This window comes from Halichoeres trimaculatus, unplaced genomic scaffold (genome assembly GCF_033239565.1).
Source record: "Halichoeres trimaculatus isolate MK-OKI-2021-1 unplaced genomic scaffold, fHalTri1.1 fHalTri1_scaffold_16, whole genome shotgun sequence".
Taxonomy (NCBI): Eukaryota; Metazoa; Chordata; class Actinopteri; order Labriformes; family Labridae; genus Halichoeres; species Halichoeres trimaculatus.
The window spans coordinates 30,411,387-30,425,302 of NW_027437194.1; the positions used below are offsets into that span (position 1 = coordinate 30,411,387).

General features: G+C 40.0%; 1 protein-coding gene across 1 annotated transcript; it reads left to right on the forward strand.

Moving 5' to 3' along the window:
• The first annotated feature begins 8,789 nt into the window (after positions 1-8,789).
• LOC141805802 (uncharacterized) lies at positions 8,790-11,587 on the forward strand. The gene is made up of 3 exons (XM_074690994.1): positions 8,790-8,958; positions 9,882-10,137; positions 11,098-11,587. Exons 1-3 carry the CDS (start codon positions 8,790-8,792, stop codon positions 11,585-11,587), a joined length of 915 nt encoding a protein of 304 aa, XP_074547095.1.
• Positions 11,588-13,916: the final 2,329 nt, after the last annotated feature.

Genomic DNA, 13,916 nt, shown 5'->3' on the forward strand with positions numbered 1-13,916 from the left:
ATAATAATAAGTTGTAGGCTTGGGGGTAACAACTTATACCTTAAAACTGATCCTGTGAAACATGTTCTTGCTTTGTTAGCTAACCTCCCTTTCTACAGTGACTTAGTTGTATGTGAGTTTAGTGTGAATAATCCGCACTAAACTCAATGGAAGAAAAAGGTTTAAACTAAATGTAAAATATCCAAAAAATAAACATGCATTTTCTAAGTTAATCATAATACTAAAAGAGAAAACTCTTCACACCTCAATTACTGTCATCTACAAAATTTAAGGGACCAGAAGTTGTAAGGCAGCAACATCTTTGTAGGTTTTATGTAAATGACCTCTTCTCAAACCAAAAACTATTTGTAATCGCATACATGACCCATTATTGTCAAAGTATCAGTAATATAAGAGATTTTTGTCTGGAGATTGATTTCAATCAAACAATGCAATCAGATATGTTTGACCGTTTTTTCACTTAGTTTAAGAAAAACTACAACATGTGCACATAGGTAGTTTAATTTTTTACTGATGGGGCTTACCTAAGATTCTTCAGTCTTTTTTGTCTGTTTTTGTATTGACCTATAAGTATTACACCTATTCATCCACTACAGCCCAGAGTGAGCCTTGGCTGGTCAGGTATCTGCTTGTTTGAATTTGATCAGGCCTAAAACTCTGCCGTTAAATGCACACTGAATCCTTGGTTCAGAGAAACTGTTCTCTTTCAGTATCACCTTCAGCTTACCGAGGGTATTACGCTGCCACCTGCTGGAGATGATGTGCAAATGACTAGGACTCATGCAGTGTTGTTCTCTTCTGAAGAAGACTTGATCAAACTGGGTTCAGGGAGAACAGATAAAGAGGCTGGAGATTAGCTGTTTTCTTATTAATATTATTATTGGTCCAATTTGGATTGGACACTCCATCAATCAATTTTGTCTCATTGTAATTCATTTCATTATTGTTTGATAGAAGTTTTCTACATGTTTGCACTTACCTGTTGTAATTAATATTAGTTAAAAGGTGTGGTTCTCTGTGGGTTAGCTGTTTGTATCATCAGACTGGTCCAGGAGTTCAGCTTTTTTTTTTTTTTTTTTTTTTTTCTGAATAGAGAGAGAAGCAGAGTGATGCAATGGCCATCACTGAATTTGTCTGCTTTAGCTGCTCTCTGTCCAATTTCTCCCTAATTAAATTAAATTAAATTAAATTAAATTAAATTAAATTATTTATTTATTTATTTATAAAGGGACCATGTACAACATTCAACATAAATGTCACCATTTGATGCATTGTACCAGAGTTAGCTTAAAGCTAGTTTACATCTGCAGTCCCTTGGCAGGTCACAATTAAAACATCACACTGTAGTAAAAACTCACGCACTTACACACACACACACACACACACACACACACACACACACACACACACACACACACACACACACACACACACACACACACACACACATGCTTGAGCTGACCTGTCAGTCTGCCTTTAGTACTTTCTAAAGGCAATTTATTTTCCTTCTTCTTCTTTTTTTTTTTTAACTTAATTTTGTTTAACATCTTCTCACGCTCTAAAATGAGCTCAGACATGCTGTGTGGTTTCCTTGTGGCATTAAAATAATTCAACAGTTCCTTTAATAAATGATTAAATAAAACAATTGCAGTTAGAAAAAAATAAAGTCACCCTGGCCTTCATTAACAAACATCTACAAACTATATAAAAGGGTGTGTGCTCAGATTGGCATTTATCAATCTGAACGTGGGCGTCGGGTACGCTCAAATCCTACGCCAGGTGTGAGTTCATGTACGCAAGTTTCATGTCAGTGGGGAGCTTGGTGCAGTGAGGGAAACTAGAGCCTTATTTAGCGGTGTTTTTGTGTGAAAGTAACGCGCTGAAAATTCTCTAAATAAAACGTGAATGCAGACCGATATCAGATTTTTTTGGTGGGAGTCCGTTTATATGTGGTTTTGGTCAAGTAAAAATTGGCCCCGTCTGAATGCAGAGGAAACCAGCAGAGGAGCAGGGAGGGGGTGTTTGGTGTGTGCGCCCTGGGCTTCTGCTGCACTAAAACACTGCTGTAGGGGTAATTTCTGCCCTAAACCTTGTGATAGGACCCAACTTGTTCCAACCCAGAGTATCACTTTGAGGCCTGAACCACACGTATATGGATATTTTTTTGATCGGATATCTTTGTCCCCGTTTAAAAAAAAATCTCAGTCCACACCAAAGAAATATCTCTGTCCATACGAAGAGGCCAAACTGAAAATGATCGCCTCTGAAGCCTGCAATGCCATGTCTGGCAGATAAGTGGCAGGTTAGCAAAATGTGAAAACCATAGAAGAAGACAATATGAGCATACGCAGTCAAACACATGAAAAAGAAGCGGAACCAGTTCAAACCGTGGACGCTTGGGACAATCTTTTAATACTGAGTGAAGCAGACGCCAACGTTGCGCAGCTGTGGAGTGGCTTCGATGCTACAACATTACATTCATTTGTAGAGCTGTAATGAGGGCAAACAGTGCAAAGAACAGAAATAGCGTGGTAAATGTTGGCCATCGTTCTTGTCGTTGACAACCGTTGCTACAGTGACTTGTTGCTAGGCGCTTGGCGTCATCGCGTCAACACCAGATCCGTTTAACACCACTACACGGATCCACTCAACTGGATATTTTTTTCATTTCTTCACTTTTTTATCCGTTTTTAAAAAACTCTGTTTATGTGGGTGAAATCACTGTGTTCGTGTGGTTGAGAGGCCCAATCGGACAGAAAAATGTGCGTTTAGGAATATATCCATTTATGTGTGGTTCAGGCCTAAGTTTCCTGTGTGGATGCCCTAACTCCCATCAAAAAAGAAAACAGTATTATCCAAAATGATTCAGAAAATTAAGCAACTATATTATACTACAATAGCTTACTCAGGACAACATCCTTAATTGCGAGTGGCTCAAAGGCAATCTTCCCATTTACCCCTCGCCAGTTAATCATCTTGGCGAGTTGGTTGGTCATTACTTTGGCCATTACTCTCCACACCGTGTCCTTCACAGTCAAACCACCTGCCAGTCCCAAAACCGTGAAATGAAAGACAAAATTCATTCATTGCAAATATCACTGTCTATGAAGTGTGTGTGTGTGTGTGTGTGTGTGTGTGTGTGTGTGTGTGTGTGTGTGTGTGTATAACACTAAGCAGGTTTAAGGCTATGCTATAAACCTATAGGTGAAAAGGTTAATGGAAGTTAAAGTGTTTTACAGGCATCCATATGGCATGACAACATCTTCAGTCGCCTACCAGTTTGTGTTTGTATTCCACATTTGTAACAATGTTCTCCTCAAGCATCCTCAGATCATCCAGTGATTTCAACTGAATGCCGGAAACCTCTGGCACCTCAATTGGCTTATGAGAAGAACGTTGCAATTGAAGCAAAACAATTTTCTGGTTCTGCTTAACTGTCTCCAGGGAAGTTAAAATCTCACGTAGAATTGCTGTAAAATACAACACAACACACTTATCAAGTTAACCAGCTGAGATCTGGAAACACAGTATCATAAATAGAATTTAAAAAGCCTAAAAAGCACTAAACACAAAATTTGGTTACAGAAGGAAATAATGGTCATAATTGCTGTCAGACTCACGATCACACAAAGGTGGGAAACCTGTGGTAGCTGGACGTGGCAGGGTTAGGATGGTTAGGTGTTGCCATACCCAAGTTCGGACGGCTAAGACATTACCCTCCCCAGGCTAGGTGCTGGTGATGGTCTGGTCATGGTGGTAGCTGGTGCAGGCATATTGGTGGCAGGCAGAGCAAGAGTGGTTCTTCTGACGATGTCTGGAGCAGCAATGGCTGGTGCAGGTGCTAACAGAGACTGACCCCTGGTAGCTCTCCCTCTGGGTTGCTCTTGACTGCTGGCATTTGCATCTTCTTCACTGCTTGCGTCCAGGAGTTTCCTTGTCTGTCTACTAAAAAAAATGTTTTCATTACTGGTTAAGCAAGTAGTACTAATACAAGTCTCCAAAATGTTTCATCCATAAACAGATTCTCACATAATCAGCCTAATTCTCATTTAAATGAATTCACCAGGGTTCAAACCTTTAACCTACTTGCTGTGAAGCAACAGTGCTAACCACTGAGCCACCACATTTAATTTTACTGTAAAACTGCACATAAAAAAGAAATTTAGCTCTGTGGTCAGACAGACTGGTGCTGCAAATAGCACTGAAAATCCAGGACCTTATCAATGCTCCTGATACTGACTAATCAGGAACCGGTGTCAAACTTGGCACCCATCCCACATTACCTCTGTTTCCTTTTCTTATGGGCCGGACGAGTGTCGTGCGTATCATCTGTTAGATCTGATGTAAGCAGGGCCCTTGGAAGGAGCAGCCGTGCCTCGTTATATGTACCTGGATAAAAGTTAACATTTAATTGACTAAATGCTGAAATCAATACTTTTCTCTGTTAATGGTTACCCTTAAATTGAATGTGATTTGTGGTTGACAGGGAGGAAATTATGATTAAAGCATACCTTTTGTGGCCCTGAGCCTGACATTATATCTTTCCCAAGATTCCTCTGGAGGGTCTCCTCTCACTATGGCCCGGTTGCATCTTTCCCTGGAATTGTAGGGAGGCCAAAACCTCCTGCCATCTTGGACCCATGAGGCTGGCACAACCTCTGTGCCTCCTTCATCAAGAAATTCTACAATGTGGTACATTAGCTTCAAAATAAAAGGCAATATACAGGCAGAAGGTTAGGTGTCTCTACACTTCACTTCTTCATTGTCTCTGTGAATCATTGTCTCTGTGATTCAGTCTCACCAGCTGTGTTCATCGGCAGCCAGACAATGTTGACACTTAACAGAAATTTATTTACACATTTTTCACATATTTACACATTTTTCTCAATGCCAAGTGAATATCAAAAGTGTTGTAAAAATTACAATGATTATATTACATGTGATTTACCAGCAGCAACCTCTGAACTGTTTCTTTAAGTAACTATCTTCTACCTGCTCGAAAATCAAGGGGTCAGCAGCAGGAATGCCGAATTGGCAGCTTCAAAATTGAAGTTCAGAAATCTATTTCACTTCGTAAAAACATGTCAAAGAGACTGTCTCAGAAACACAAAAATGTTCAACTAATTTACAATTAAAATTGAAAAAGCTACATTTGGAAAAAATAAAACAGAATTTTGAAACAATTCAAACAAATTTCATATGGCCCGAGAGGATGGAGGTACTTGTGTACACTTTCAAAAGAATCTGTTATGACAAATGGAGAAATGGCATGCCCACAAATTTGTCTCTGAACAGAAGGAGTACATACTTTGTCACAGTCTATTTTAGTTCCTGAGACAGGTCTGCAAGAAGGAACACTCCAAGTTGGCATGAATTGATCGAGTAGTCAAAGAAGCTTGAACAATGGGTGAACTCATTATACACACAATATGGATCCCCATCAACCACAAAGATAGTCCAGATGATGCCAACTGTACCGTTTAAACAGATGCAGTTATCACCTGTGAATACCGTGACACAAAACTGTGGAAGACTAATTTCTTTGTACTACATGGCTGCACATGTGATGTGCGATGGCAGCGGACCCTCACTGTGTGGTTTTCTGAATTTGCTTTCATTTTTATCTGAATTACAAACTGCATTGTTAGACTCTGACATTCGCCTCACAACTTGTGCAACTGGGAACTGGGGGCTGCGGACCATTTTCTTTATTTGACCAAGATAATTCCCGAAGGGAAACCCAGAAATGTTGTCCGAACATTCTCCATGCTCTTTTACGTCATCAGTGAGATATGTAAGGCCATGCACATTGTACACAAGATTCTCCCTGCCATAAAGCTGCCCAAAGTGTTCTACAAAAGACACAAGCAAAGTGTGGGCAAAATCAGTGAAGAGCACACACAGATTTGGACATGCCAATAGCGATATGGCAACATATAACAACATGAAATTGTTGTAGACTTGTGTGCTAACAACATCAAGAAGTGCAATTGGAAAGTGTCTGAATTCAGTTGCCTTCCATCTATGTCTCTCTTCAACAGATCTGTGTTTTCGAGCAAATTCATTGGGCATGTGACATTTGAAAGACAGAAGCCTTTCTGACAACTGATTTACCTTCACAGATGGCAAGCGACAACTAAGACGGCCCTTGCTGCTTGTCCACAGCTCTAAGAGCTTCCTTGTGACTCCGAGGCAGACAAGATGCGTATAATCATGAGGAAACATAGAAACCATTCCAATGCTGGTCTCTGTAAGTAGGGAGATGCCTCTGTGATGTTCCTCATCCAACTGAAGTCTGAAACTTTCATCAGTTCTAGCAGAGCTTTTGGTGTCTGGAAAAGTCATTTTGCCATCTATGTAAAGCCCATGTATTGTGCACTTGTCACAGCCTGCAAATCTGGTGTAATATTTTATGGCTTTTATATATGCTCGAGCAGGAGCATCACACATTACTGATGCAATTTTTATGAACAGTGTTTTTCCTTGTGCCCCCCTAACCTGTGGAGTTCCTCAAGGCGCTGTTCTTGGCTCCGTCCTCTTCTCCCTCTACCTCCTTCCACTTGGCCTGATTTTTAAAAAGCATGGCGTATCCTACCATCTGTACGCAGACGACACACAGCTTTACCTGCCAATAAAGAAAAGCGTTCTCATCGTATCGTAAAACGGAGCTACCTCCGCTGCAGCGCCACAGCTGGCAATGAGGCGCTTGCCGCTTAGTGTATCAGTCCGAGCGCGGCGTGCCAGATATAAACAAACCCAGGTAGTCTGCCAGGACGAAGAGACACGATGAGAGCTAGAGCTTTATTTAGCGGTGTTTTTGTGTGAAAGTAACGCGCTGAAAATTCTCTAAATAAAGCGTGAATGCAGACCGATATCAGACTTTTTTCGGTGGCAGTTTGTTTACCGTATTTTCTGCACCATAAGGCGCACCTAAAAGCTTTCAGTTTTCTCAGAAGCCAACAGTGTGCCTTATAATCCGATGTGCCTTATATATGGATCCATATTGATTAATCATGGCTACTGTAGTCAGGGGGCGTCGTCGGAGTAACAGCGGTAAGCAGTAAGAACCTGTAAAGAGGACATTAGCTCACAGGCTGGCCCGGGCTTCTTCTCTTGTTTATTGTTAGGGCAATACAGCGCCCCCCAAAGGTCTGGCATTTGAACTGATCTCTGGGAACGGCTTTTGTGGACGGCAGAAACATCTTCGTCTTTACAGCACACTTTTTTTGAAAACGGCACAGGGGGGCACCCGGGCACCCAGGGCTGTGTTTTACTTACTATGATATTCGGTGACCACCTCACACGCATGCAGATACTCAAGCTTCTGTCGAGACTAAGAGTTATGATAGATCCCGTCAGAGCATGCTGAGTGAGGTACTATTACACATCTTCTCACATCCTGTGATGCATGCCACTTCATCTCCTATCCATGTAGGCCCACACTCCCCACACTATCAAGACCCCACATTTCTGGTGTCCCTGGTTTCGTACAACCTTTACTTCCTGTATTGCATTAGCACAGCACTTGAACTGCTATCTTAAATCAACAATAGTAGACGTTTGTCCTCCCTTCTATTTGTCTTGTCTCGTCCTGCCTGTCATTATTTCCCCTTCTTTCACACTGTGGTGTGGCATGGCCCTCCCCTTCAGCTCACATCAGGGGTTAAATAAAGTTTAGAATGATGGAGTAGCCTACAGGGAGGGCTGGTGATGGTCACTTTAGCAGTTAATCATATTCACATCTCTCTGACTGCTAGAAAAAAAATGCATTGGTCTTTTCAACGCTGTCATATGACACAGTGCTCAGCAGAAAAGATAATACCGACAAGGGGGGGGGAATAAAAAAATCTCTGGTCCACCCGTGCGTATTTGTGCACAATCAACATACATCACAACCAGGCACCAAAGCGGCCTCAAATGAAGTTAATGAGATCAGATTTTAGGAGCACTAGTTCGCTGTATTGATAATGTTTTATTATCTGTATTTGGCACAGTGCAGGTTGGTCTGTCCCTCCATCACTTCTGCCTGAAACTGAGGCAGACCAAGTGAGAGCTCCACTCCCTCCTCAGTCTGTGACAGGTTCAGGTTCAGGCTGGAGTCTGCAGCGTCTTTCAGAGCTCAAACACATCTTTAAAAGCCAACTGTCCCGTATCAGCAAGGGCATCCCGTGTATTGGTGTGTTACAAACAGGACCTCAGCTGTCTTGTTAATTGACTGTGAACTCTTATAAATTCAGCAGACTGCACTATCCCAGATCAAAACTGGAGAGGCAGACTATAACCCCAAAATATTCATAACTCAATAACATTTTGCAATTTTATATATATATATATATATATATATATATATATATATATATATATATATATATATATATATATATATATATATATATATATATATATATATATATAATTGATAAATTGATGGTGTATTATTAAGTAGAGGGGGTGGGCATGAATAAGATTTACTTCTACTCCTTTTCCTTTTTATTTTGAGATAGTATCATAACAGGACAATCAAAAATCAATTATTTCCTGATTTTTGAGACAGTTGTGTCATAAAAAGAGGAGGATGCTGTTAAAAATAATTTCAAATCAATACTTCCGAACATCCATCCAATGAAAATGTTCTGGTGTCCATGACTACTGTTGTTAACAAAAAATAATTTTGGTTCGTTTTGAACAACTCATTTGAGAGCATCACATCACCTACAGTCAGCCTTTTCAGAAAGTCATATCAGTGAAAGATATTGAAGTTTAGTTTAATTTTAGTTTTTGTACTTGAGATGTCAGGATTTATGGACCTCAAAGACTCATTTCAGCAGCAGCTGCTCACTAAGGTCACCAGCAACCTGGAAGAACAAAGAACAGTGTCTGGATATGAAGAGCAGCTCCATCGCCTGAGAGATCTACTGGATGAGATTTTCATCCCTGAGATACAGCGGCTCAGAGCAGGTTAGCTTCTGGAAATGTGTGTGACAATGTTTTAGGGGAATCGAGATAGTTGCTGAAGGTTCATGAGCTGTGTTTCCATAACACCTAGAATTGCGCTAAACCTAAATATCTCAGTCAAAAAAAAAAAAAAAAAATGGAAACACAAAAATTTCAAAGAACCTCTCAAATTTTTATAAAAAGTATTTATACACTCATAAGGTTGTTTTTAAAGTGTTTCGATATTCAAGTGTATGGCAAAAGTTCAATGGCAACACCTTTTTTTGTAAAAACATGTTGGGTTGTCATAACAACGCACCTCCCTTCTAGGTTTGCCAGCTGTCCTGTATCAGCTGGGACATCCTGTATATTGGGCTATATTGGTGTGATTTTTTTTTTTTTTCCAAGCTTTTATAGAATAAAAAGAATGATTTTTTTAAGTCTAATTTTATTTCATGATGTTCTTTTCAACAATGGCCCTTTAATTTAATAATGTTGTTTTTCAGTAAAATGACTTGGTCTGTCAATCCAAGCACATAAGGCTGACATTGCAGCAGCACTTGCAGTATAGATTCAGACGTGGGGCCTTATCAATCCATTGACAACAGGAACAGATTCATCTAAAGGCCATATTGTTGGGGTGGATAGGTGGGGTCTATATGAAAAAGTGAGACTCCAGTTAGATAGTCCTCTGTAACTTTGAAATATATTTATCCATATCATTTATTAGCAGATGTGTGTAAACAGGTGAAATCCACCTTCAGTACATCTTTCAGATCAATGTGTCAACAAGCAGGAGGCTCCTGTGATCATTGTTTCAGTATATGAGATTGTCATTACAGTTCAGCAACAGTGCTGAAAATAAAGATCCTGAGTTTTTTTTCTTTCAGATTTACTTTTCCACCAGGAAGATGATCTAATAGCTCATTGTTCACTGTGTCCTGCAGGTGTTGAGCAGCAGGAGAGGAGCCCCGATAGAAACCAGGAGGACAGTGAGTTCCCACTGATTGAAGAGGCACCTGAAGTGTGGATTGGTTACAAGGGAGAGCAGCTTGAAGCACGAGAGAGGGAAAATGAGACTGTGGGCCCATACATTTCAAATCACAATGAAGAAAAACCCTTCAGCTGTCCAGAGTGTGGAAAAAGATTCACTTTCAAAGGAAATGCAGCTAGACACATGCTCATCCACACAGGAGAAAAACCTTATGCCGCGGCCACACCAAACGCGAACACGCGAATTTACTCGCGCGAATGGCCTGTCACGCGCCGCGTGAACGCCCGAGTCTCGCCGCTGGACTTTTTTGACAACCTGAGGCGCGAACACGCGAATGCGCGGTACTGCGCATGCGGAGTAGAGAGCTCATTCCTTTAAAGACCGAAAGTCCAAAAGAGCATCTGAAAAACAATGAGCTGTGGTTTCCAAAGCATGACAGGAGAGTGTGTGAAAGCTTTGGAGATCACAATCAATGCCTGCTGCCTCTCCCTGGTAACCCACCAGCCCTGCTTGGCTGTTCCCTGCGATCTCATCCCCGATCCCCTGAACCTCCGACACCCCGTACCCCCGACCACCTGAACCCCCGACCCATGTTCCCGGAGGTCTCCCTGGGGATAATGAAGGGGTGGAGGAAAGAGAGGAGCACAGAAAACTTTCATCTTTTCCCTGGCTCTGCCCCTGCTCCACTCTTTCCTCCCCTCTATCAGGCGCAAAACTCCGCTGAGGAAAACACAGTCGGACTCAGTGATAGCCCGTACAGGCAGATCCAGCTGGGAACGAATGTTTTCAGAACTTACATTCAAAACCTGTCTCCTCAGAGACTTTCAACCAAGCCTGATCCTTTTTTCCCGGTCTCTGTAGAGTAGACGCGTCGTATCGTATAACTCTGGATGATGACACACCGCACAGATTGTTTTCTCCTCCATCCTCCGGCGGAGTTGGAGCCGGAGCAGGCGGCAGTTGCCCCCCAACGTTGTCAAAACAATGACGTCGTGGGGGAATATTTTGAACTCGAGCGAATTCGCGTCTACCGCCTAAACGCGTGAACGCTCCAAACTCGCCGCACCAAACGCGCGAATCGCGCCGCGAGAGGCGAATCGGCGGCTAAACGCGTCTTTGCATAGACTTTGTATGTAATCGCGCCGCAAATTGTGTGTGTGGCCACACCATTATACCTGCTCTGAATGTGGAAAAAAATTCAGCCGTAAACACCATCTGAATTTACATATGTCTGTTCACTCTGAAGAGAAACCTTTTAGCTGCTCTGAATGTGGAAAAAGATTCAGCCGTAAACACAATCTGAATGCACATATGTCTGTTCACTCTGAAGAGAAACCTTTCAGCTGCTCTGAATGTGGAAAAAGATTCAGCCGTAAACACAATCTGAATGCACATATGTCTGTTCACTCTGAAGAGAAACCTTTTAGCTGCTCTGAATGTGGAAAAAGATTCAGCCGTAAACACAATCTGAATGCACATATGTCTGTTCACTCTGAAGAGAAACCTTTTAGCTGCTCTGAATGTGGAAAAAGATTCAGCCGTAAACACAATCTGAATGCACATATGTCTGTTCACTCTGAAGAGAAACCTTTTAGCTGCTCAAGGTGTGGAAAAGAATATCGCCATAAAATTTCTCTGGAAAAACATTGTTGTAAATAAATGAAGAGTACTAATCATCCACTCTGAATGAAGCAGTCTCTTTGTGTTTATAGTTACAAAGTTTGTCATTGAAAGTTTGTTAAAGGTGTATTACACAATCAAACTCTGTAAACATGGTCCATACACTGTAAAAACTGTTACTTAAATTTAACACAAAAAGAATTGAGGCAACATTTTCCAAATTATTTTTAGTAGTTTAATGAACTTCTTGAAATTTTGATTTGGGTTGACTCAATATCTATTTTACTGAATGCAACTAAATTAAGTAAAATCAAAGACAAAAAGGCAAAAAAAATGAGTAGAACTATTTTCAAATAGGTCAGATAATAACTGCGTTTAACTTAATTTAAATAGGTTACATTTAAATGAAAAAGTACAAATTTGTAAATGTATTTACTCAATATTATTAAGTTTTTCCAAATTCGTCCTTGCTTGTTTTAAATTTAGTCAGCATTATGACATCATGACAAATTACCATTACTATACATTTTAAAATAAAGGGGAAAAAAGTCTTTTTTATTGTCAAATGTTTATTTCAATATCTATAGATTTATATGTACATGAAATGCTTAAACGGTGCACTGGAGTTAGAAACACTTTTCTTAAAAGATTTAAACAGGTGACAATTCACAAACAGCTGACATCAAAACTCCTTTAACAAATTGAATCTCATACAAGTCACTGTAATAAATTGAAAAGTATAAAAGTAACTATCTATTCAAATGTACTGAAATTGGGATAAATTAGTCTGTATTTAAATTTTAGTTTAAACAGAGCCATTAAAAAGAAAATAAAGATATCAATGAAACTGGCCGGGACAAAAACGATTGTACCCCATCTAAATACTGTTGCTTAACTTTTTGAGGCAATCAAGCAATTTCTGTAGCCTCCAATGAGACCTCTGCACCTATACAGAGCTGTCAGGTACAATCGTTTTTGTCCCGGCCAGTTTCATTGATATCTTTATTTTCTTTTTAATGGCTCTATTTTAACTAAAATTTAAATACAGACTAATTTCTCTAATTTCAGTAAATCTGAACAGATATTGTAATTTTTATATTTTTCCTTTTATTACAGTGACTTGTATTTTCTTTCTTACACAAATGTATACCAAAACTTTTGTCAGCTTGTGTATATGCATATTTGAACATGTACATCAAAGAACCCACATTCTGACCTTATAAAGCGCAGCAGCCTCTTCACACACACTCACTTGAAAACCTTCACCTATGTATTAGGTATGAACATACAAACTACACCAGAGAGAACCTCTGTTTCTAGCTTATAAAATGCAGCTCTGTGAGAAAAATTTACAGTCAAACTTAACAGTCATCAGACTCAGAAATAGGTCCTACACTTTTAAACAGAGAACAAAATAACCTCTCAACAAGATAATGCTGATAGCAGCATTTGACCCCTTAAGCTAGAAGCTTGTTTTTGAGCCTAATGAACTTGGAGGTCGGTTTTGGGCGCAGTGTATCGAGTCCCATGAAAAGTCTTTGAAAGACCTCAAAGGTGTAGGTGAGTTTGGAAGGATACTTGAGGTTCAGAGCATATGTCACTCCAAGAAGGAGACAGCATGCTCTGGTCAGACTGTCAAGATTAGTCAGAACGGGGATTCCCTCAATGATGATTCCTACTGCATCAGGCTCATGACAAGCATAGATCACCATATCTTTCATGTTGAGCTTCTCATGCACACTGCTCTCAGCTGTCCCCTGTATGACATAAAAACACAGCACAATAATTAAGTCAAACTGTCTCATTCATTAATGAAAATAACATTTTAAAAGTATAAAAACCCAATTCTGTGATCCAGTTGAGACATCTTCTGTAGAATAAACTGAAATATTTTAAATCTGAGATATTTTTTTTTACAGCTGACTCAAAAGACTTCAGTTTCCAACAGAGCCAAATGTAAGTGCTTATCAGGTATTCACATCATATAAAATGAACATATGAATGAGTGATAAATATACAGTTTTACCTTTGTCTCCTCTAAATAATATACAGTACCTTTAACTTGAGTAGGAAAAAAAATCAAGTTTACCACATGTACAAAAAAAAAAAAAAAAGAACGTCATGAAGCACTTTACACAATACTTACATGATAGTCAGAGATGAGCTCCTCTGCACTCTCTCCCATGTACTCGCATAGGCATCTCAGAGTCAGCTCTCTTTTTTTCACCACATCGATGCATGGGTCCTGGATGTAATGAGTACATCATGAAATAAATTATTATCATAAGTAATTTCACTTCACATTTACAATATCACGATTGATTGGTAATAACTCTATAATACACCGGATGTTACGGTAAGAATGATG

Bases quoted from the DNA above. Each gene is read 5' to 3' on its own strand.
- LOC141805802 (XM_074690994.1), top strand. From the start codon at position 8,790: ATGTCAGGATTTATGGACCTCAAAGACTCATTTCAGCAGCAGCTGCTC. The intron at 8,959-9,881 runs GTTAGCTTCTGG...TGTGTCCTGCAG, and splicing joins GATACAGCGGCTCAGAGCAG to GTGTTGAGCAGCAGGAGAGG. The intron at 10,138-11,097 runs TTATGCCGCGGC...GTGGCCACACCA, and splicing joins ATCCACACAGGAGAAAAACC to TTATACCTGCTCTGAATGTG.